General features: G+C 38.4%; 1 protein-coding gene across 1 annotated transcript; it reads left to right on the top strand.

Annotated features, from left to right (window-relative positions):
- Positions 1 to 21,153: 21,153 nt before the first annotated feature.
- On the top strand, positions 21,154 to 24,578 carry LOC148013755 (uncharacterized). Its single transcript, XM_087667716.1, has 3 exons — positions 21,154 to 21,617; positions 22,815 to 23,301; positions 23,909 to 24,578. The coding sequence occupies exons 1-3, from the start codon at positions 21,365 to 21,367 to the stop codon at positions 24,291 to 24,293; spliced, it is 1,125 nt and encodes a 374-aa protein (XP_087523842.1). The 5' UTR covers positions 21,154 to 21,364; the 3' UTR covers positions 24,294 to 24,578.
- The last annotated feature ends 1,061 nt before the right edge of the window (positions 24,579 to 25,639 follow it).

The raw sequence follows: 25,639 nt of genomic DNA, 5'->3' as shown, positions 1-25,639 counted from the left end.
CCTCTTTCTTGCAACTTAATATAGTAGTTGACCCTCTCCATCATCTCTTACAAATTTTTCTTCACCAACTCTCCTTCCTCTTTATATGATACTCTATTGCTTATGTTGCTTGCACAAAAGTAATCTACAAGTCTCCTATTGTAAACTTTGTGAGATCCTTGTACCATACAAAGCAAGTTTTGATTATCCCCTACAAACTCAAAGGTTGAGCTCAATAAATTAGGCTTTTTTTGAGATGACTAATTCTACTAAAGATATAGTACCTTGACTAGCTCTGATGGAGTACCATTCATGATAATTACTTTACAAAGGCTCAAGCATGATGGTGTGATTCATCATCCAAGAGCTTTGTGATCAAGTAACATCTTGCTACATGGATGATGCTTAAGAAAGAATCACACTTGTTAGATCAACACATATGATGATATTTATCAAGGAAATAGAGCTATCCAAGAAGCACATTTAGCCTAATTGACTTGGAAGAATTCTCACATAAAGCTCTTAACAATGGTGCTTATCTTGAAGGTTTTGAAACTAGGAAGATTTTCATATATCCATTATATGCTTGAAAAGAAGAGGTCAAAGAGGGGAGTAGAGACTTCTTAAGCAAAGCTCCATGGAAACTTCAAAGAACACTTGTAAAGAGGAAAGAGAAGGGTCTTCTACAAAAGTAACTTTGTTTAAGTTTTGTTGTAACTCTTTAACCCTACTTTTGACCAAATACCTCCAAAAATTGCATGTAATTTGATAAAGAGCTACTATTTTGGCCATGCACCACCATATCTATTTCTTAGATCTTCAAATGTCTCTAAACCTATCTTTTTCCAACTATAGGAGTCCTCTATCTACATAGATGTGCCATCAATGGTTTGTAGTACCTGTACCTAAATTGTCTTAGATTTTTGGTATAAGTGGAAAGGAGATAGGATGAGAGAGATAAAGGGAAACTAGATCAAAATCTATGCTTTAAGACCACTTGTAAAGTAGAGAAATGAGAGAAGAGAGAAATACAAGTGAGAAGACTGAAAAACCATAAACACAATGATCACAGTGCTCAAAATCAGCATAATGAAGACAAGGCAAGTAACCCGAATGAGAAAGTACATTCGTTCATGTTTGACTCATATGTTCCAATGGGCCATGCCACAAGGAAACACTTGGCTGCTCGATCATGGCAACAACATGGTCACACACACTAGATACATGGAGAGCATACATAGTATCACTCTTTGAGCCTCTCACAGTAACCCTAGATCCTCTGCAGATCTTCCATTTCTCATCGCGAAAGGTGGTATGAAATCCATCGTCATCTAGCTGTCCAATACTAATCAAGCTCTTCTTGAGCTAAGGTACATGCCTTAAATTTTGAAGACTGAAGACAGATCCATGCTGAAACTACAATTGCACACTACCAATGTATGTAATGTCACATGCATAATTGTCCTCGATATGGACAACACCATGTTGACATCTTGTATAGTCTGTAAACCACTCATGGTGAGGGGTGACATGAAAAGAGGCACCTGAATCCAAAACCCAAGTGTGCATGTCATCATCCATATCGGCTATCAAAGCATGTGCACTAAAACATGAAGAGACAAAGAGTAAGTTCCCACTGTCGCTCTCATGGCTAACTACATTGACCTCTTCGATCTTTACACTATTCTTCTTAGCAGGTTGACTCTCTTTCTTCTCTTCCTTGCTACCATCCATCTTCTTGCCCTTCCCTTTCTCTTTCTTCCATTTATAACAGTCACATTTGAAGTGACCCTTCTTGCCACAGTGATGGCATTCAACATCCTTGATATGTGACTTACTACATCCCTTGCTATCAGATTTGCCTTTCTATTGTGATCTGCCTCTAGTATGCAAAGCACTGGAAGACTTATTAGATGCATTGTTCTGCCGATTCATTTCTTCCATGAGTAGAGCACTCTCTACATCAGCATACAAAATCATAGCATTAGAATTGCTCATAGTAATCCTGAAGGTATCCCAACTCTCTGGCAGAGTCCAAAGCAAGAATGTAGCTTTGAACTCATCATCAATATTGAACTTCAAATCAGCAAGCTAGCTAAAACTGGAGTTGAACTCACTAAAGTGATGATTAGACATTGCAATACCCACTTTCCTGTGCAAATCCATGAGTTTCTTTAGCCAGTAGACTTTTCTTGCAGCACTCTTCTAGGTATACAATTCTTCCAGTCACTTCCAAATGTCATAAGTAGAATCCAACCCTTCAATGTTAAACAGCAAGGCATCAAAAATCGATAGCTCAATGGTCAAGCGTGAAAGCTCATTCAGCTCATCCCAGTCATCCTTCTCTACATCAACTGGTTTTGTTCCCTTTACTTTAATCAGCTTTGCTTGCTTTTTCTGCAACAAGATATTATAGCACTGCTTTTGCCAAACTACAAAGTTGTGTGCTCCTTCAAGCTTCTTGATATGCATAAGATGATTGCCACTACTGCTAGTCATGATTCACAGCCAAATAACTGTATGACAATAAATGACAGCTAATGCAAAGCAATAGAAGCTCCAAAATCCACTCAGTAGTATGCTAGGAATATCCCCAAGTATGTAGCAACAAGAACATACATCAGTTCATTGCCCAAAATGCCTCAAAAGCATTCAATGACAATAAACATACCAATTTCCTGACAAAAACAAAGTGCAGTCTTGAAATTCCTAACAATATAGATGGTTGTCGTGCGATTCAAGAAAGTAGTCCTAAAATTCCTAACAATACAGGTGGTTGTCCTACAATTCAGGAGTGCAGTTGTGAAATTCCTGACAATACATGTGGTTATCCTGCAATTCAGAAAACTATCATGAATGTACAACATTAGACCTATAGGTAAAGCTGATCCAAAAATGAGCTTTAATCACTACTCAAATGCATTCCGGAATCAAAATCCAAGCATGTAACATCAACCAAAGCATCATGGTTTAAAATGCCCGAGACCAAGTCTAGAAGCAAGACATAATGCATACATAGTCAAAATTTCATTCAACTCTGTTATTCTAGCAGCCAAATCTCTGTCAAAAACAAGCAAAATGATGACTTTAATCACCCCAAAATGATCTCTAATCATGGACATAACATCTCCAAGTCATGTAGCACCAAATGGGCATCACATAGTCATCACATAAGTGAATCATAAGCATTATTCACTCAAGAGATAGTTGATGCCTTGTTTCTAGCCACAAATATGTCTGCAAAATGAGTCAAATCCTTGCCAAGATTAGCTCAAAATGGCCTCAAGATAATGCCACATGGTTCCCAAAGCATCCAGCATCAAGATACATCCAAATAGCTATCATATGAACATCAATCTCAAGAGAGCAGGTGCTACCCTGTTTATTACAGATTTGAATGCTATGTATTTCAAACTTAGAGTTGAATGTATATCAGCCCCAAGTGTAATACTACACTTACAATGCTCAATGCTAAACGTTAGATGCAAAGTCCAAAGCACAACCATGATGCCAAATGAAGAGGAGTAGTTGTTGTAGCTCCTGAGCATGCTGAAAACCATATTTGCATATCCACGTTGATGACGCCTTCAGCCCTGAAGAGATTGGAATGCTGGTCCAAGTGTTGGAGATGATGGGGAGGATCCCCAAGTGGCCAACATTGGCTGCCAACAAGCTCAAATGAAGAGAGAATCTTCAAGCTTCAAGCTTCAAGAAGAAGCTTCAAACCTTGTTGCCCTGCCTGCAGACTCTTCACAGTGAACTCTTCCTCAACTTCAAGCTCCTACACCTCAAGAAATGCCAAGCTCCTAATTGCCAAAACCATGCTTTGATACTAGTTTTTTGAGTTAGCCACAATCGATCTTCTATGTAGAGATTCAGGTTGAGAGAGAGAAGAGACAAAGACACACAATTTGTGGTACTAAAGAGTGTACCATAACAATAATTTTAGATAGGTATATGTACTATGTACAACCTAGCCCTTACAGGTGGACATGGGCACTGCCCTTTATCCCGTCTCTCTCTTCTTCTAGTATTTCTCTCTCCTCATCACTCTCTTTTTCTCTCTTTTGCACTCCTTCTCTCTCCTAGGTCCTGTTAGGTTCCCTTCATTACAAAAGATCCCAGTCTTAAGAATACCTAGTCTAAATTTTTGCATCCTTTTGATAAGCTAGTATGTATAATGTTAAAACCATCAACCAATCGTTCCAGTTAAGTTGAATTTCATGCAATGGCTCTACAATGGTCAATGATTTTACAAAGCTAATTGTCAATGCATGGGAAGAAACCAACATCACCCACTACATGGTACACCTTCAACTCTACCACTTGCATGTTCTTTAATATTTGGAGACTTTGACATTCCAAATCTAATGTCAATGCTCTATACCTTTGCATCATATATTAAATGCTCATGGATCATATTTTTTGAAGAAATATGAGTCTTTAGAGATGTGGAGCATCCAAGGTACAAAAAAAGTCTCATTACCAAGCTCGTGGTGTATATTTCAAGAACACTTGTCATGGATGTGGTCACATTAAGAAAAGCTACCTTGTAGAAATGTTCGATTGGTTTTATAGATGCAACTTCAGTTGCTCCATCATGTTGGAGAGTGCTAAGGCTACTACATTGGCTAAATCTCTCACATAGCAAATCAGAGCATGTAATAAGAAAAAGTGGCAAAACACATCTGCTATTATTAATATGCAACATGGCACACAAATGACAAGGTAAAGGGAAGGGTCAAAATGGGCATGTGTGTAAAACTACATGTGAACCCCCCTTAAACTCTAATACTAGGTTTCATATCAATAGAGCCATTTTAGTTCATTTTCTATTTTATACTTCTATTGTTATCTTATCTTCTAATCCACCTCATGGCCCACATCAAGCAAAATACATTAGAACATCTACTACAAAGCCAAGGACAATGATAAGTTTTCTCTTCTCCAATGTGGCAAGGCAAGAGATCCCAAATTTCAACCGATGGGATAGCTCCAATAGTAGTATAACCTTGTTGTCTCCATGTCCTTTCCTCCCCCACCCACACCCCCCTCCCCACACGAGTCCATCCGAAGGCTCAAAAACCCTCCGTAAATTGGCCATGGAGACTTTGAAAAGAGCTCGCGAGCAAGAAGACTATTTTGAAGAGGAAGAAGCAAGAGAGAATGTGGAAGCTGACAACAACAAGTCAGAGAAAAATGAGGGTAGTGCTTCTACAGATGAGGAAGGTAGAAACAATGATGACAAGGGTAACAATGACAACAATATAAATAGGCTCCAGGATAGGATAGGATAGCCGGAGGCTAGTGGAGATGCAACCAAGGGCTACTCAATAGGTGGTAAGAGCCCCATGTAATGCCCTAAGCTAAAAATGAAGTGAGCCAGAAAACTTCCTCTTTTTCCTCTAGTGGCCCTCCTCTCTACTGTAGAACCAACTTCTATTGAGCAATCCACATCCAAGTCCCACCCCAAGCCCAACAAGCACAAGGATGGCAACCATGGCAATGTCTAGTTGAACAAATCCCACGGCAAAGGATAAAGTATAGAAAGAACTATCACCTAGCAACTCTTAGAAAGATTCACAAGTACTAGAAGAGTATGGACTTGCTAATCAGGAAAGTACCCTTGATACACTTAATGAAGGAAATCCTTCACTCTTACAAATACCAATTCTACATGCAAGGGATTACAATGGAGGCTATCTAGAAAGCCATAGAAATGTACCTTGTCATTCTTTTTTAGGACACACACCTATGCACAATTCATGCCAAGTAGGTGACATCATTTAAAGAGACATGCAATTAGCTAGACAGATAAGAGGGAGAGAGATATTGGAGCTGCCAAAAACCTAGAGTTTTTGTAACACACTACAATGCAATGTACTTGTGAACTTTGACATGTAATGAAAAACCTTTGCTTTGTATCGTGCCTTGGATGTCTCATTCTGTATTTGTGCATGACGATGTAATGATGAAGTTTGCAACGTCAATTGAAAACTTGATGATTAAGTAGAATGAGCAGTCGATTATCAAGGCAACTATCTAGTTAACCTTTCTACTTTACCAAATGACAAGTTACCATGCATCATACAAGTGATAAAGTATAGGGAAATTTTTAAAATTTTGTTGTTTGACATGCCTTAAGTGCTTAGTTTTGCCTCAAAAACCCCGAAAATGCTTTAAAAAAGGTGATATGAGCTATACAAGATGCCCTAGATGCCATGATGGGTGAATGGGCATGAGGACCATGCATGTGGATAGTGGTGTTTTTCCCATTCATGCATAGTCACATAATCTAGGCTATCCTGCACGGCTTAGATCACCATGGTCATCCTGCCCATTCACGTGCCATGGCATCTAAGGCATCCTGCACATCTTAGATCACCTTTTTTTGGGCTTTTTGAGGAAAAATTAAGCACTTTAGCCTATCAAACCATGAATTTTTCACCAAAAAATATTTTATTGTATCTTTTGTATGTGGCATACTCTGAAATTATTAACATTAGTATCATGTTATGTCGATTCCTAAAATATTTCAATCTTATCGTTGTTGAATATTAAAAAGTAGAAATTATGCTCAAGAACTATATTCAAAGAAAAGTATATTTGTATTATAGTATAAAGTACAAAGGGATTTTTATTTACATCACTATGCTTAGAATCCTAAGGCTCAATACAAGTTTATAGGCCATTTTTCAGGTGCTCAATTTTCTCATGGGCCTACTTATGTCTCATCTTGGCCTCTAACAACAACCCAACCTTGACACTCTCTTACATTATGGCCTAGCTGGCTCCTATGGATTTGTCGATTCCCACAACCTATAGTACCCTACCGCATATGCATGTATTAAAAATGTGATTCATAAACTCCTTTTTAACAAGAATGATCTTGTGTGCATTATTCGAGGTAATGGTGGATGCACACATCACTTTTGACAAGACCTTCAAGATAGAGAGCTAAGCCCATCTGTTTGGGGTGAATGTGATATGGATGATGGCTATGTCACTAATGGGGACTCGGCCAATGTATTACCCTATTAAGGTATCATTTCCAAATGCTCCTTGGCCATTTTTTGGTGACTTGCAAAATCATAATGTTGATCATAGTCTGTGTTGACATGAAGTTGGCTTAGACTAGTATACATTAGAAAGCAAAGTATTTAGATAGACTATTGATACACTTACTTCCTACTCGACATCAACAGCAACCTTCAAAGATTTGGTCAAGTCCACACTTGACTTAGACTCATTGATTGCGGGGGGGCAGGGGGGGGGGGGGGGGGGGGGTGCGCTTGCGACTCTTCCAAAGGACACATGTCTTGCTATCAAGCTAGCCTACGCTACCTCAAATTCTTGGGTGCCAACCATGGTGTGCTTTGCTAAGCCCATGGCATCTCCAAGAGCAATGAGTATACCATCTATGTCTTCTAGCTTTGGATTTCTATATTCTATAGGTATATCATCAGAAATGAGGAGAAAGTCATTGGTGATTTCCAGCATCACAACACCTCATCCTCTCTCTAGCATTATCCACTAGTGAAGGCTTTGGATGAGGGACATCCTTTAACAAGTCTCCCACGTGCTCTTCAGCATCCACTGTGACTATGGGGGGGTCCTCACCTTCATTGAGTAACAAAATGAAAGTGGCAGTCCATAAAGGTAGCTGATCAAAGCCCATATTCCCTGGTCTGTCGAGGAGTGAGGTGCTAGAAGTAGGCAGAGTGAGATTTGCACATAAACGACCTAGTCATTTGTGAAATGCCTTTATGTCATTGATGTATTTCAAGAGATTGCAAGGCACCCATTCCTCATTGAAATCCTGAACCTAATGGTATACTCTCATAAGTATGTATTCATGTACTCGATAGGGTATTGCAAACTTGGACCATACCAAATACCATATCATAGTTGGGAAAAAAGAACTTATAAAGATTTGATCTCTCGGTAAATTCAATGGCCTAAAGGAATTGCATAAAGCTATTAAGAGTGTGATATATCATGGAAGAAGAGGTATACGAGGCAAGTGCAAGGGTATTTGGGAGAGGAGAAGTGGTTGCGTAGTTGAAAAATGAAAAAGAGGCCAAGTGAATGGTTTTTATAGGTTGTGGACTAAAAGTTTTAGTTTTTAAAATCCATTTAATTTTTTAATAGAGTTTTGAAAAGTAAACAAAATAAAATCACAAAAAATAAATAATATGAAATGTTAGAGAATCTAAAATATGTATAAAAATTAAAAAATAAAATCCCTTTATCTATTCATTGTAAATTTTTTTTATATCATTTTATACACAAATTTTGACTTTTACAAAGCACTCGATAACATATAATTATTCTCCATTCTTTTGCCTATATGAAAGAAAAAATACCAAGTTTCAAAATATTGTGCCCTAACCAAAACAAAAAAAAAATTAATATTAAAAAAGCTCACATTTCTACCACCAATACAAAAGTTGAAGCTCTCCATAGTACAAACGCTTCCCATCAAGACAAGATACTCCCACAAATTTAGGAGACTCCAACAATCACTCATTGTGATTGACTCGATCATTCCACCTAACATATGAATTCGAATATCAAATGCTTGTCCCATGCCTTCAGTGGACTCTAAGGGAATCCATTGGCCTCCTTTCTTCACTTAATATTATTAAAAGAAGAGAGAAGCTAGGTGATAATGTGGCTATGGCTTTGAGAAGTTGAGAGTTGTATAGCTATGGTTGAGAGAAGCTGGGAGCATAGAAAGACAAGAAGATTTGTGGAATGGAGGTAAGAGAATGACCAAACTGGAAGCTGTCTTGCAAAAAGACACCAAAAAATGTCTTTTTTGATTATACATGTCATAAAAAGAGGTCTTTTGGGGGAGGGAGGGGAGGGACGAGAAGCCATTTTTGAAATGGGAAAATTTTCAAATTTTGGGTCATGTTTTTGGATTCCTAGTGGGACCCACCTGACATGCATGGCTAAAGTGGGGGGAGGGGGGATAAAAGGGGACATAGGGAAACAAGCCTATAAGTGATATTTAAGTTCATCCCAAATATTGTTAAATGTTTGTATTCAAAGAAAGCTTTTATTTTTTGCTTTTAGTAGAGTATAGACCCTTCAATATAAATATACTCCCCAAAAACATGTGAAATCCTACAATTCATGAATGTCCTAGTAATTAAATCTATAAGGGGTTGAGATAAACCAAATGCACTTATCCTATGACATCTAAGGTTTTTTCATCACAATTTAGAGAGAACACAATAACCTCCATGGTTAATACCTATAATGTCACATGTTTCTTACTACTTCATTTGGTTTTATAGTCTCTCTTAAGTCTTTCATTAACTCTTTGAGAGTCTTGCCTCTCAAATCTACACTTTTGGTGATCGATGGATCCTAAAAATATTTTCTTTATTCATAATTTTAAAAGGTTGATTCTATCCTCATTCTGTCGGATATGAATGCTTGATTCTATCCTCATTCTCTCAGATATGAATTTTTTTTATTCATAAAGCTTGATTCTATCCTCGTTCTCTTGGATATGAATGCTTGATATAGTAGAGACATATCTTTGTGCAAGATTTAACTCCTTTTTTAACTCATTTACAAAAGTTAATTATATTTTCTAGTGGTATTTTTCTTTCTCTTAATCCTATCAAAGTTTCATTTTAGCATAATAATTTTTCTTGCAAGGGCTTATTAGTATTTTCTAAAATGTCAATCTTGTTTATTAACTCAAAAATAGTTTTTTGTGCAGTTGTAAATGCTTCCCTCATTTCAAGCATCTTTCTTAGGCATACAAAAGACACAAAACATAACCTCATATAGTACCCAAGCACTAGTCAATCACAACTATCTACAACATACATTATGAAGTCATGAATATTTGAAAAAAGGAGGCTTACTTGTAGAAGGGTCTTTTGGATAAATACTTTTATCCACCCACAAACCTATATGCATCTTTCCTTCTAATAATAATGTATTAGTCGCATCCTTGTCCAATAATACTTGATGATGTATACTAATATCCAAGATGAATAAATTGGATCTATTTGAATAGTAAGTTTATATTTGTGTGCACTTGCACTTGTGTTACTTGAAGAGGTATTATTAAACATTTTAGCATAGTAGAATCAACAAGGGGATAATATCATAGAGAAGAAAAAAAAGTATAGAAAAAAGAATGACATAGAAAATGAAGGTAGAAGAATGAATGAACATATTTTGATGTGAAAATCTCAGCAATGTAAAATTTTGTGAGTTCTAAGAGAAAAATGACCAAAAAGGTGACCCTTATCATGGATTAAAAATGCATGCATTTAATAGCCGATATCTTCAATGGACCTTATATTCTCTCATTATCACATATGAACAATCAATTTAGACGATTTAGTATTCTAAGATCTCTTCTAATTAGCAACTTAATTACTTTTTAATTATTATCTTTTTTAAACAATTTTTGTTTTAATGGAATGGGAGTTCTCTTAGGTATATAGTCCAAAGGTAAACGTGTGATTTCGTAGTCATTGTGTCCAATAAGTCTAAGTGATAAGTAACCCTAATGCTTCAATGCACAGTACGAAGTCTATAGTGGGGCATAAATACATAGGCAATATTTGTAAGTAGAGTGCATCAATAAGTTACACTTGGTAATGGAATGTGGTGTCATGGCAAAGTTTGAGCAAGAAAGTCAATATGAGCAATAGATTCAAATATTGTAGTGGATGTGATGGATTACTTTGGCAACTTGCAAAGTCTGATTTCACTAGATTATCGTAGTTTTTTCATTATTGCATTTGATGTGCAATGGTTTAAAGTAGTGTTGGAAGGAGCAAGGGACACCATTCAATGAGGACCATCTGCTTTCCTAAAGGTAAATCCAAGAAAAAATGGAATGATTTACGAGACATGTTTATCTTGTCAAGTCACTGTGATCAAGTGAAAATATTCTTTTTTGAATAATTTGGCAAATTGAAGGCCACAAATATATTTTATCAACGATCAATTCTAGACTATTTCATATAGGTGATCTTTTATCCTAACCCATAACAACCACATTCATTGTTTATTGTCCCTATAACACCTCAGATGACTCAAGTATATGATGAAAGTAATGTCCCTAGTATGAAAGAGAATAGCATATAAGTAGAGAAGAAAGATTTGCCGAATGACAAGGGCTTGCAATAGCAAGTGGAGGAGACAAACTCGAAAAATCTAGCACAACCAATGGAGGAGATTGATGTACAAGAATTTTTTGATAGTGAATTAGAATCTTCTTTTTATAGAGACTTTTGTAAATACCTTCTAATGTATATAGACATATACTAAGATAAATTTAGGAGTTGTACAACCAATTGTATTTACGATAGCTTATTGTTAGAGTCACTAACCCCTCAGTTATGTTGGTACTTTATTACATCTATTTTTTATGCAAGTCCACATATACATTGTTATTTTACTTCACTTTCGCCTCTACATTGAATTAATTGACATTTCTTTTTAGCTATATAGGTCACCATACTTGTTCTAGAGAGCATTATGAGCTGACAATTCATAGATGAGGAGTTGAAGTAGATTTTTACTATATATCTCCAAATAAAATGGCATGCTTTAGAGACATAGAATATATTGAGTTGTCATGTTTGACACTCTCACATTCTGTCTCAATACGCTCTGACTTGTCAATCTCTAGTAGGAGTAGTAAAACCTCTAGGTTGGTTGTAGAGGGAAGTAGCTCAGGTATACCTCACTCAATGGTGGCTTTGTTGGATGCCATGGAGACTAATTGAATTTTTCTCCTCATCATAATAGGACTAGTTCCTAACGATGTTGCAAAGATATAAATGCTACAATCCCTGTTGGAAAAGAGGGAGAGAGACAAAGTGGAGCTGAATATGAGCCTCAGCTCATTGTTTTTCTTATTCCATTATTCTTCCATCATACAAACTGAAATAGACTTACACACATAGGTATAACTAACCAAGACTAACTGTGGTTAAGTCACTTACTACACCGACTTATTGAATGTCACACACGTGTACATCTGTATCTAGCTAATGTCGATCACACACATAAAGATAGACTGACTAAAGAGTAATGGGAGCTTAATATTTTAACACTCCCCCTCAAGCTCAAACCATCTGATAAACTCCAAGTAGCTGTCTGAAATATATGAACTTTTCTTTACCAAGAGACTTGGTAAATATATATGCTACCTAGTCTTCAATCTTCGCATGAATCAAGTCAATATGCCCTGTAAGAACCATTTCTCTGATGAAATGGTAGTGAACCTCAATATGTTTGGACCTAGCATGGTAGATAAGATTGCTAGCCAACATAACACTGCTGAGGTTATCACTATGCGATCTCACTGTGCTCTCCAATTGTATTCCCAAGTCTTTCAGACTTGGTAAATATATATGCTACCTAGTCTTCAGTCTTCGCATGAATCAAGTCAATATGCCCTGTAAGAACCATTTCTCTGATGAAATGGTAGTGAACCTCAATATGTTTGGACCTAGCATGGTAGATAAGATTGCTAGCCAACATAACATTGCTGAGGTTATCACTATGCGATCTCACTGTGCTCTCCAATTGTATTCCCAAGTCTTTCAACAATTTCATTAACCAAACTGCTTCACAAGCCGCTAAGACAGCTCCTCTGTACTCAGCTTTTGTAGTGGAAAATGCAATAGTAGGTTGTTTCTTACTCTTCCAACTAATCATATTGCTGCCCAATCCAAATGCATAATCACTAGTTGACCTCATGTCACATGCAAAACCAGCCCAATCAGCATCAGTCAACCCTGTCAAGTCAAGAGATTATCCATATGCATAAAATAAACCCATAATCTGTAGTACCCTTTACATATCTCATGATCCTTCTGACTGCATCTAAATGTGGTTTGCAAGGCTTCTACATGAACTGACTAATCAGCCCCACTGCATAACATAAGTCAGGACTAGTAATAGTCAAGTATATCAAGCTACCCACCATCTATTGATACATTGTCACATTCTCTATGTCATTCCCAACATCAATCTGTAGCTTGACATTCTGATCAAGAGGCGTCTCCATAGGCTTGCATTTAGCCATACCATACTTCTGTAACATGTCATGAGCATACTACTTCTGTAGCAGCCATATACCTTGAGGCGTAGAGACTACCTCAATCCCAAGAAAATACTTAAGTTCACCAAGGCCTTTGACTCTGAATTCAGCCTATAAACATGATTTAATTTTAGCAGTGCCCTCTTCATCATCTCCAATGATGATAAGATCATCTACATAAACCACTAGAAATGCATATCCATGATCTATCTTCTTTGTGAACAGATTGTGATCTGCATCACCCAATCTAAATCCATGTTGATGTAAATAATTACTGATCTGAGCATTCCATGCTCTAGGTGCCTGTTTCAGTCTATATAAAGCCTTTTTTAGCTTACATATATGTGTAGGAAAGTCCAGGTGAACATAGCCTTCAAGCTTCTCCATATATACTTCATCAACCAAATCACCATTCAAGAAAGCATTCTTGACGTCCATTTGCCATAATTTCCAACCTTTGCATGCTGCCAAAGCAATGACAGTTCTGACTGTTACCATTTTAGCCACCAGACTGAAAGTCTCCTCATAGTCAAGGCCATATTGCTATGCATACTCTTTTGCAACCAGCCTGGCCTTATAGCATTCTAATGAACCATCGGACTTGCACTTAACCTTGTATACCCATTTGTAGCCAATGGGGACTTTTCCTTCAGGCAACTCAACTGATTCCCATATCTCATTTTTATACAGGGCTCTATCCATGGCAGCACATTAGTTATCATCTGTAACTGCATCTTCAAACTTTGTAGGTTCTTTGTAACCTGTCACACTAGCCATATATGCATAATGGCAGGCTGAATAACCAGTGTATGTAAACCTATCAACTAGTTTTCTGACTCTATCAGATCTCCGTAACTGGGGCTCACTCTGAGCTTGCCTCTCATGAGGTGATACATAATGACTTTGCCTTGTCCAAGTGTCATAATAGATGGAATGCCCAACTCACTATCCAAACTGTCACTCCTAGATGACTCATAACCTGCTGTAAGTGGACTTGTCACATCCTCAAGCATCTTTTCTTTTCCCTTATCCAATCTCCCCCTCACTAACATATCCATGTCAGTGGACATAGGAGTACAACTCCGCAAGCGTCCTAACCAAGGACTTATCGTAGGTGACCCATCACCTGTAGGACCACTCATAGATGTACTTACTGTAGGTGTATTTTTAACATTACTAGTGCTGACTAATCCATCAGTAGCCACTGCAACTGAATTACCATACCACGATACTAGCTCATCAAAAACAACATCTTTGCTAATCAATGTCTCATTTGTAGACAGTACATAACACTTGTAAGCTTTCCAGTCTTGTGCATAACCAAGGAACACACTCTTGACAGTTTTAGGATCCAATTTCTTCCTCTTTTCATCAGGAACATGCACATTTGCAATGCTGCCAAATACCTTCAAGTGTGAAATGTCAAGCTTATGACCATACAACCTCTCGTATGGAGTTACATCATGAATCCCTACTGTAGGGGTTCTATTCAGCATATAGACAGCAGTCACTACTGCTTCAACCCAATAACCATTTGGCAAACTCTTCTCATTCAGCATAGCTCTTGCCGATTCCATCAGTATCCTTTTTTTCCTTTCTGCTATACCATTTTGCTGCAGTGTATAGCTGCAAGTTCACTGTCTTCTGATCCCATGTTTAGCAAGGTAGCTGTCAAAGTACTTAGAGACATATTCTCCACCTCCATCTGATCTAAGACATGAAATTTTATAGCTCAACTCATTTTCAGCATGCTTCTTGAAGTTCTTGAATGCATCAAACACATCATCCTTATGTTTCAATATGTAAAGCCAAGTATACCTGCTGCTAAAATCATCAATGAAGGATACATAGTAACAAGCACCACCAAATGAAGCATTACCCCATACATCTGACTATACCAACTGCAAGGGTCATGAGCTATTCCATACATGTCTCATAAATGGAAACCGTGTCTACTTTCCAAACTGACATACATCACATACATGTCCAAAGTCATGATACTTGAACCTAGGTAGTCCAAGCACAATCTCCTTCTGCTGCATAGATTTCATCTTTTGTACATTCACATGGCCAATCCACTTATGCCATATCTCAACATCCCGTATAGCACCATCATCATGTGCAAACATGGTTGCTTTCAATTCTGGAATTGATGCACCAAGAGTAAATATTCAGCCATCTCTTCGGCCTCTAGCAATCAATTTGCAGCCATTATCATATTCTTCAACAAAGCATCCATCTCTATTTATTTCTCACCTGTAGATTCTATTCTGCCACATCTGTCCAACTGACAAAAGATTCTTGGTTATTGTAGGTACATGTAGTACATCATGCAAGCTCTTTTTCTTGCCATTAGGCATCAACAACGAAACAATTCATGTGTGTTGAATGTCGTGTTGGGTGTCATCCCCAGTACACACATAACCATGTGAACCTGCAACCATCTCATCAAACCATTCTCCATGGGATGTCATATGATTTGAAGCCCCTCAATCAATGTACCATCTCTCATCTCTGTTCTACCTAGATGCATTCTTAGACACATGCTGCATGGCAAACAATTTGTCAACCTACTCATCATGAGCACCGCTAGAAGATGCATAGGGCCCATGTTGTTTTCCCTTTGTCTTCATATCTCCCTGCTTCTTGTAATAACCCTTTGCAATGTGTCCATATCTGTCGCAGTAATGACAGTCCTTATCTCTGTTTGACTGATCATTTGACTGCCATGAACCAGATCCACCACCTTTACCATGGGGTGACCTCCCCCTACCTCTAAAGCCGCCAGATCCATGCTCACCTTGTGTATTTGTGCCATGCCAGGCATTCTACTAATGTTGTCCATAAGCATTTCGAGTGTCTCCTCGACCTCAAAAAGAGCCATGGCCTCTGCCGCCTCTACCACACTAGCTAGAGTAAAGAACAGTGTCTCTCCTTTGAGACATACTAGAACCTGTATTCATCCCAATCTTAACTTCCTCGTGTAGCAGCAAAGCAATCAGCTCATCCCAATCAAGGGATTCAGCTCTCACAGAAATAGACATATCAAATTCTTTATACTCTTTGCCAAGTCCATTCAATGTCACTGCAATCATATCATCCTCAGACACACTGAAGATCCAATGGTGGCAAGCTGATCCTCTATGTTCTTGATCTCTGTTTTTCCTTTCATGAATTTCAAGTTCAGCCTCATCACCTGTACATAAGTCCCAATAACCTCTGCCAACCAAAAAAATCTTCATACGCAACTTCCATAAAGCAAAATTTTTGTTGTCCAGCTTTTCTCCCACAATTTGAGTGATATTGTCAATGCCTTGAGCATTTTTCATAGTTGCAGCTTAGCTATTCAGTGATGTATACAACCTATAAGTATCTGACTCCTTTTCCTACAGTTTAGGACCAATTTCATGCTATTCAGGACAGTTTCTTGCAATTCATGACAGGTTTCCTAACAACCTGCTTGCTATAAACTGTATTCCAACAATGAAAAAACACAATCAACTGAGCATAAACCAAGCTCAAATCAGTTCAAAACATTCTATGGTAGTGGCAAAACATCCCAGCAACAAACTGTGTCCATACAAGTATCAATGTTTGTACTGTATGCAAGTAGCAGTACCAAATACAGCCAGCCCATTGTTATAACCAATAGTATTTTCTCTATTAAAACAAGAGTATTTAGACCTCAAAACAGTCCCAAAACATCTCATTCAATTGCCACTCTATGTAGGAGTTGATACATGTCCAACCGGTTAGAATATGTTGCATGTATGTCAAATGAAGATGATAGGTATCCTTCCTGTAGACAATAACCCGTCAATACCATGTATGTCAAGTGAAGATGATAGGTATCCTTCCTAGAGACAATAACCGGTCAATACCCTGGTATAACCAGCAACAACTCAGTTCAAATTTTGGACTTTCAGCACTCACAATATCCCAAAAAGTATCTGCCACTCAAGTGATGTGATCCAAGCATTTGTCAGTAGCAAATAAGCATCACAGATACTTCAACCCTGTAGGTATATTGTTTCCAAATTCAAGATAGCAACCAATTCACTGTTTCTAGCCTGCAAATAAGCTCCAAAACTAAGCATTTAACACTCCAATATCATGCTCAAATGCATGATAGTAAGGGCATATACATTGATTGGAAGAAAGCCACCAGTACCCTAGAATCACCTGTTGTTTACTACAGTAAACAACCAGTTTGCACAGGTATGTGCTAAATATCTCAAAATCTATGAGGAATTTGAAAAAATTTATTCTGCAAACTTGTAGACCACATCGAAACCGTCAAGATTATGGAGCCATTTCTCCAAAAACCATTTATGTAGCAAGATGTAGCTTCTACAAAAAAATGGGCTACAGGCACAGTCTCCTTTGATGACATTTTCTTCAGATCTGATGTCTTGATGTCAAATGGCCACTGCCAAGCCTTCAGGCTTCAAGTGTTCAATCTCTAATACCATGTTGGAAGAGAGGGAGAGAGACAGAGTGGAGCGGAAGATGAGCCTCAGCTCATTGTTGTTCTTCTTCCATTATTGTTCCATCATACAAACTGAAAGAGACTTATACACATAAGTATGACTAACCAAGACTAATTGTGGTTAAGTCACTGACTACGACGATTTATTGAATGTCACACATGTATACAGCTGTATCTAGCTAATGCCGGTCACACACATAAAGATAGACTGATTGAAGAGTGACATGAGCTTGATATTCTAACAATCCCATGATCACTTGGTAATCCTTCCCCTCATCCAAATTCTGGGGACGGTGGCTTTGGTGTTTGCTATGGAGAGGCAAAGATAGTGTTCCCTTTCCATTGATTGAATGGATACCCATTGCTTGTATTGGCTATACCTATACCCACTACCACTCATGTGACACATGGATTTTCTCAACCTTCTATGGGTGGCACCCCGATAGGTGCCACTCCTGCATGTGTACTTGATGTAAAGGGATCTCTTGGTTATGCTTAGTAGCAAGCTCTCAAATGGGAAAGCATGCATATTAGACCTACCCCACCAAGTAATGGGTACTTAGCACAAATGTCCAATGATGTTTGTGTACATGAATAATGAGGGGAAGAGACTCATAGTATACATGTGCAAGTTGTATCGATAGGTCTTTTGACATAATGTATTGGATAGATGTAAGAATGTATCACAGAGTAGCAAGGACTATGTGATAGCATATTTTCATGAGGAGTTTTTGGAATCGTATGTGGCTAATCATTTCTCTATAAGATGAATGATGGGGTAGATACACACCTACATGTCCCATAAGTGATCAAACATGTGAAAGGTAGTAAAGAACAATATAGAAAAGCTTGGATGTCTAGACTAGGAGGATTTGAGGAAGCTCAAACAGGAGGCCACTTCCTCTTCTTAGTGACAGTGGCAATAGCACTAGGAGACGGCAAGAGGATGGCTAGAGGTGAGAGTCGTGCATCGTGTTGGAAGTGGTGGCCACGTCACCTATCTAGAGGATTTTGTAAGTTCTCTATATTTTATAATGGCTTTCTTATTTTTTGTTTTTGTCATAATACTTCAAATTTTAACAATGTTAATTTATCTTCTTTGTTATAGCGCTCCATCACAAATCGCAATCCTACTGGCCTCAAAACGAGATTTGTAGGAAGACATGTTCTGAATATACTCATCGACAAGCTCTATTCACATGTGGTCTAGTATGTCATATCTCTTTTGACAATGTAGAAAATTTTTAGCTCTTATTATGCATTGTGTATTTTGGATTGGTATTTGGTTATGCTATAGAGTCCTTTTGATGATTCATTGCATCGAGATGAGCTTTTGGATTGCAAATACCTATAAGAGTTTGGATACTTGGAGTACCCTTCTCTTTTTTAGCCTTGTGCTCTATCTTGGCTATTGTATGTAACTTACTTCTATAGACTTTTTTCCCTTCACTAAATGTGGCTCACATTGATTATGTGTATAGACAATGCGATAGGACATTATTCTTAGCCATATGCCTAGAAAGGTGGCAAGGCTATCTACAAGCAACACTTCTATCCCAAAAAAAAAAAAAACATGTAACCATTGCTTTTAGTATCACCAATTTTACTATAAATGTCCCTATTAGCATCACTATTTAGGAACACAAATAGTGATGGTAATGTTGATAAAAATAGCGATGTTAATAGCAACATTTCTATGTGATGCATTTGCCGAAGTTTTCAGCAAATGATCGAGTTTATCCATAGACTAATAACACTGCTAGAAACATCAGTATAGGCCCTATATGTTATAATGAAGATTGAGAGCTCACAATATAAAGTATATTAAGAGGTACTTATCCAAACTATTTATGAGATTGAGTTTACCCTAAAGTGAATGGGCATATAAACAAGGTAGGGGGAAAACCTCCTAGTGGAGGAGGTGGGGAGGAGTGCCTAGTCCTATGTATGTCCATGTATATCACTATCAAAATATCATAATAATTTTTGTTATTATATTGTCTAGTGAAAGATGAACAAAAAGGTCTCGAGCACTAAAGTTTGTTATTGATCTAATATGAAAAATATCCATGGTATTTTGAGTAAACATATTTATCAAACACTAGTTTGTCACTAGGTTCAATATCAAATAACTTCATATGAGCCTTAGAAGCCATTAATAATTGGCCTTGGATTCAAAAGAATCACAATCTAATGTAAACATAAGATAGATTTCTTGACCATAATCCATGAGCAATTTGAGAATAAGATCTCACAAGCCCAAAAACCAACTAGGTTAGAAAATTGATCAAAATGTTTTTGTGTATGGTATAACAAGTGGTATTATAGGTTATGTACATGTTGATTATTCATCTAAGGAAAAAAAGGCAATGCACAAACATGACCCAAATTATGCTGAAAACTAATGTGTTTTCATGAAGTTTTATCACAATTACACAAATTAGAGAATCATTCGTGTATTTGTACAAGAAGGCAATGTGTTAAATCAAGAACTAGCATAGATTCTTACATAGAGCTAAGATATAAGTCTTTTTTTAATAAAGTATTGCATTTGAATTGGTTTGAAAATTATGTCAAAACAGCTATTAAGTTATCTGCATGAGATGACCCAAAGTAGTAAAATGTTTTTGATAGTTTTGAGGTGGCCAATGAAGATTGAAAGCCGCTAACTGATCATTGAATGTAGTTTACTACCATAAGTTTGTACCTTATGGTTGAAAGGGCCCTTCTACAGTTGAAATTTTAAAGTTATTTAGAATCCAAAGTGGCATGTGGTACTATGCACCAGGATCACCAAATTTGGAAAGCACTTGAACAATCCAATACCACTTTTGAATTTACTGGATATAGGCCCATTTACAACTACAAAGGTACTTATAATTATCAAAATATCTCTATGAAAGGCACACTTAGGGGCCATAAATATAATAATACTCCACTAGGTTGTATATAATACCTTTTTACACTCTAATATTTGACGAGTCTCTTGGTATTACTACATGCAAAGTAAGACTCCAAGTGGCTACCACAAAAGCTTTGGATAAGGGGCCAATAAGGTGATCCCCGCGCGCCTCCCTTCCCCCCCCCCCCCCCCCCCAAACAAAAAAGAACACATACACACACACCACATCAATTTAGTGACAATTTTGAACCAAAGATGCAATTATTTTAGCCAACCAAATTTATGATGTGCACTCTTATATATTACATATAAGTTTGATGTGAGTCAATAATTGAGCTGTGTAGATCTTTCTACATTTTGGATTCAGTAGCACTCAAAGACAATGCATGCGTGAGAGTATCACTCTATTGGCTCCTCATTCTCCCTCTCTTGTGAACCCCCAACAATCCATTCATAATTAAATCAAGTAATCTACATGGTTCAAATATGTGAGTCACTAAGGCTTTAAAAATCTAATGTGGGACAGTTAGTAGCCCCTTCACCTACATATCGACGGCGTTTTGTGGTCATGACTCCTGAGGTATTATGAGCTTTCTTATGTTATGATTGAACCGTGCTTTGATGGAGTGGTTTTTGGCATGTCATCTCGAACAGAAAAAGGTTGATGGAGCTGGGTGGTGGTACAAAGGGGGGACCTCTAAAATCAGCTTTTGGGCAGCGATGATTGCGCGCGGGCAAGGCAGTGAGGCACGGCATTAAGGGGTTTATCACTAAGCTAGGCTGTCAAGGCATAATTCACTGAGAAAACTCTTCGGCTCTTCGGCTGGAGCTCTTCATAAGAGGGAGAAGAGAGACAGCTCGCTTGCGACTACCACCACCCCCCCCTCTACACCTGCACAATATGGGGCACCTTGCAACGCCTTCTTCTCTTCACCTTCTTCTTCTTGTGCTTGGTTTCCTAATTCTATCGGCGACGAGCCCCGTCCCTCGATATGTGCAGGCTGAGCTCAGCCTCGCCCCGAACGAGATGGCCTGCAGCGCCCACTCTCCAGCAGACGAGGGCTACATTTCCTTCTGCCACAAGGTCATCACATGCCCCAACTCCTGCCCCAAATGCCAGCTCTCCTGCAAATACTGCGCCATGGTGTCATGCCGTAAGCACTAATCATCCTACTGCTCCTCCTCCTATATCTAGGTTTAGTACGCCAGGGCAGCCTGCTTTGTATGAAGTGGAAGTGAGCATAGCTGGCCATGTAAGATGTATAAATGCAAGATGAAGCAAGCAAATGTTTGTTGTTGTTACTTAATTTAAGCAGCCTTTGAGATGGTTTGCTAATTATTAAGCCTAGAGTGTTTTCAAGACGTAATATCGGTATCCTTCCTTAGCTGTGTCCTTAAATTATGCCATGGAAGAAGTTTTAGTCACTTTCTCTATCTTATGCCCATGTAAGAGTGCCAACATCATGAGCTCTTACAAGGGCCAAAGTCATGGCTCATAGAAGGAAGCTACAACATATATCTAGCTTGTTGAAATTAGGTAAGATATTCTAGATGTGGTTGCTCTTGAAGAGCAAGCCATGGAATTATGAGAAACTCAAGGCTACTCCCATGTAATGATGTTGACATTGCATTACATTACATGGTCTCCTGTAAAGAAGCCACCCCATGCCTACAACTAGCTTGTCACGCTTGATATTGAGGGTTGTGAGCACCTCTTGATGTGGATGCATACAATGATCTCTAGTAAGGAAGCCATCCTTCACAACTATAGTTAGCTTGCCACACTAAGGGTTGAGGGTTGTAAGCACCTCTTGATGTGCTTGTGTTCCATGTCCCTCACTCTAACAAGCTCAGCTCTATGTGATGATGTGCATTTGGTAGTATCAACAGCTTGTCACCCACTCTAGATGTAGGAGCATGCTTGGTAGGGGGAGGAGGGTAGGGGTGGCCAATCCCGTGATGTAGTGGCAAGGGTTGTGATAACTTGTGATGGTAATTTGATGTGGTTATGCATTGCTAATAAGGCAGCAAAGTTGATTGGATGATTGCATCGGCGAGCACGTATTCTTAGCAAGTTGAAAGTGAATGGATGAAAGAAGGATTATGGGTGAGAGAAGTGGGTACATGTGCGGATATGAGTGAGTTTGTTAGGGGTGAAAGAATGGGAGAATTAAAGGATGGGTGGGTGGTTTGAGGTGAATGAGTGAGTAAATGAGATGTGGGTAAAGGATCACTTCAAGAGAGCTTGAAGCACATAAGAAGATACAAGAGAGTGGATAAATATAAGTAGATTACCAAAATGTATTTTGGGGATGTTTAGTGTGAGAGATTAATATGGATGGGTGGCGCAGCTCGATGCCAGGGGGAGGGGTCGATATGCGAGGACCCCAAGTTCATAGGCGGCGACGGCGTGATGTTCTACTTCCACGGGCAGAGGGACAAGGACTTCTGCATCGTCTCCGACTCCCACCTCCACGTCAACGCCCACTTCATCGGCAAGTCCGCCCCCGGACGCCCCCGCGACTTCACGTGGGTGCAGGCCCTCGCCTTCATGTGGGGCCCCTCGCGCCTCTACGTGGGCGCCCGCCGGGCCGCCACCTGGAACCAGCGCCTCGACCACCTCCTCGTCTACTTCAACGGCCGCCTCGTGGAGCTCCCGCCCTACGTGGACGGCTCCACCCTCGGCGGCGGCGCCACCGCCACGTGGAGGTCGGAGAGTGGTGGCGTGGCGCTGACTCGGACGGCGGCCGCCAACGCCCTGAGGCTGGAGATCGAGGGCGTTCTTGCGGTGGGGCTGGCGGTCGTCCCAGTCACCCGTAGCGACTCACGCGTGCACGGGTATATACGACCACTTACCTCTGCTCTGTCGATTCCTTGATTGAAAATTAATTAAATTCCCTGGATTAAGGTTAATGGGAAAAAATGAATAGCAAACTCTTGAAAATTAAAAAGACTTTCAAAACTTAGGGAGAAAAAGGTTTAAAACTCTGCACTTTAGAATTTTTTAGTTATTAACAAGAAAAAACAAATACATGTAATTTGACTAAACAATCCCTTCCAAGATGTTGAGTTTTTTGTTTTCATAGCTTCTACCAAAATTATTTTCATGAACATTGGTTTAGATTTATAGTTACAATTCTTTTTTTATCTCCTACATGAATTTACCTTGTGTTTTAGTTGGAAAAGATCATAAAGTATACTCACTTTTTGGAAACGTATTAAAAAGGATTGAATTGCATATGCCACCTTCTTTAACCCTCCTACTTGTTATAAAAAGCGATGCTTTTGCTTGCAACACATCATAAGAAACTATTTGTGCTTATCAGTAGGGAGAATCATTAACCTTAGTTTTTAATTCGCCCTTATTCTTTTGAATAAAGATACAAGATTAAAAATAGTTGATAGCACCATGTTTTTTAATTTTTCTTTCTTGTTTTGAATACAGGTATGAGATAGGAGAGGACGATTGCTTTGCTCATTTGGAGATCTCCTTTGACAAGCTCTTGCTAAGCGAAAAAGCATCAGGTATCCTAGGGCAAACATACGTGCCCGGTTTTGTGAACCCAGTCAAACGAGGCGTGCCCATGCCTGTCATGGGTGGGCACCATCTCTATGTCACCTCCTCCATTTTCAAACCTGATTGCCTTGTCTCGCAGTTCAACCTCGACCACCATTCCCATCCCATGTTAGTTAGCAATGAGGATACTCCATCCCATCAACTCCCCCTACAATCCCAACCCCATACCCTCCTCAATGATCCCTCCAAAAATGCCAATGTTCATTGTGGATCTAATCGTGCCAATGGTTTTGGCCTTGTTTGTCGTAAATAAAACTACCCCAAAAAGTGGCAATTGATGTGGTATGCACACAAGGTGGATTGTGTGTGTGGTTCAAAGCTCAAGTCATGGCTCGGTAACTTCTTGAGGTAGTAAGGCTATGAGTATGCTAGATGATCAAGAGAAGAAATTGGGATGATGCTCCTCGGAAAAAAAAAAAAGACCTCTTGATGTGTATGATATTTCTCTTGGTTTCACTTCCCTAGAGTTGTATTACATTGTTTCTAATGTTTGCTCTATTCTAATATATTGCATGTCAATATCCACATTATACCTAAATCTTTATCGGATGCATATCTTGTATCTACATTCATGTTAATTAGGTCACACTTTATCATTAACACCTCAGACCTACATCAACTGACATATTATATATATGAATATGTGGTTAGTTATGTGCATTTGTTTTCTTGAACAAATTATTTTCCTATTAATAGTTTGAAAGTTGAAATAGTACTTGCTATTACTAATGGAGAAATCACAAACTCGCTATTACGAGTGGTTAATTATTTCAATGATACAATTTGAGGAATATTGAAATATTGGGACTCTTTTTAGAGCAATGGTGAAGATTTTCTTTGTTATCACTTTTCAAGATTATGTAAGAATATTCTCTCTCTTGAAAAGAGTACCAAAGGTCACATGTCTTGCTTTACCAAGTTTTTGCATGAAAAGATGTTATCTTAGTCCCTGACAATGTGACATATGGGACAATGTTTGAAATGGTGGGTACTAAAACTTTTCTCGTGCTCATGCAACCATAGTGAACCAAAAAGTACAAAAGTTTAAAAGTGGCCATAAAGTTAACTTCATGAGTAGAAGGCTAGATGATGGGCATACATACAACTTTTAAAGTCCATGTATGTTAAACTTTTGTAACTAGTTGGCAATTACCTTTTATTTTCTCATTTCATAAAACATTGGTGGCACACAAGCCATCATTTTTTCCATTCAATAATAAGATAATAATATCCTTGAGCTCCATTGTTAGGCCGTACAATGTCACAAGGACTAATGTTATAAATTGCTTGCCAATAGTAGCATTGTAAATCTCTTTTTTTCAACAAAGGTCCATTACATTAATACTCATGACTTTTTAAGACCAAGTAATGCCAAACAAGGCATGCTTGCAAATACTTGTTGTATTGCAATTTAAAGTTAAATTTCATGTGATTGTTGGAACTTTCTCTCATCTAAACCTTCTCCTAACTAAGGATGTCAAAATAGGTGTAAAGACATAGTCAAATGTTAAGTATGCTTTATCTATATGATAATTCTAGATTTTAGACCCTCATGTTGATTGCTTGTAAGTGTAAGCTTCAAACATATAGTAACCCTTA

Source organism: Lygodium microphyllum, chromosome 26 (genome assembly GCF_053477565.2).
Source record: "Lygodium microphyllum isolate KBCC chromosome 26, Lygodium_microphyllum_v1.1.10, whole genome shotgun sequence".
In the NCBI taxonomy this organism is placed as follows: Eukaryota; Viridiplantae; Streptophyta; class Polypodiopsida; order Schizaeales; family Lygodiaceae; genus Lygodium; species Lygodium microphyllum.
Note: the sequence above shows the minus strand (reverse complement) of the source record. Positions and strands in the feature narration are given on the sequence as shown.

Excerpts from the sequence above, each read along its gene's own strand:
- LOC148013755 (XM_087667716.1), top strand. The coding sequence starts at position 21,365 with ATGGGGCACCTTGCAACGCCTTCTTCTCTTCACCTTCTTCTTCTTGTG. Across the intron at positions 21,618-22,814 it reads CTGCGCCATGGTGTCATGCC|CTCGATGCCAGGGGGAGGGG; the intron begins GTAAGCACTAAT and ends TGGGTGGCGCAG. Across the intron at positions 23,302-23,908 it reads AGCGACTCACGCGTGCACGG|GTATGAGATAGGAGAGGACG; the intron begins GTATATACGACC and ends TTTTGAATACAG.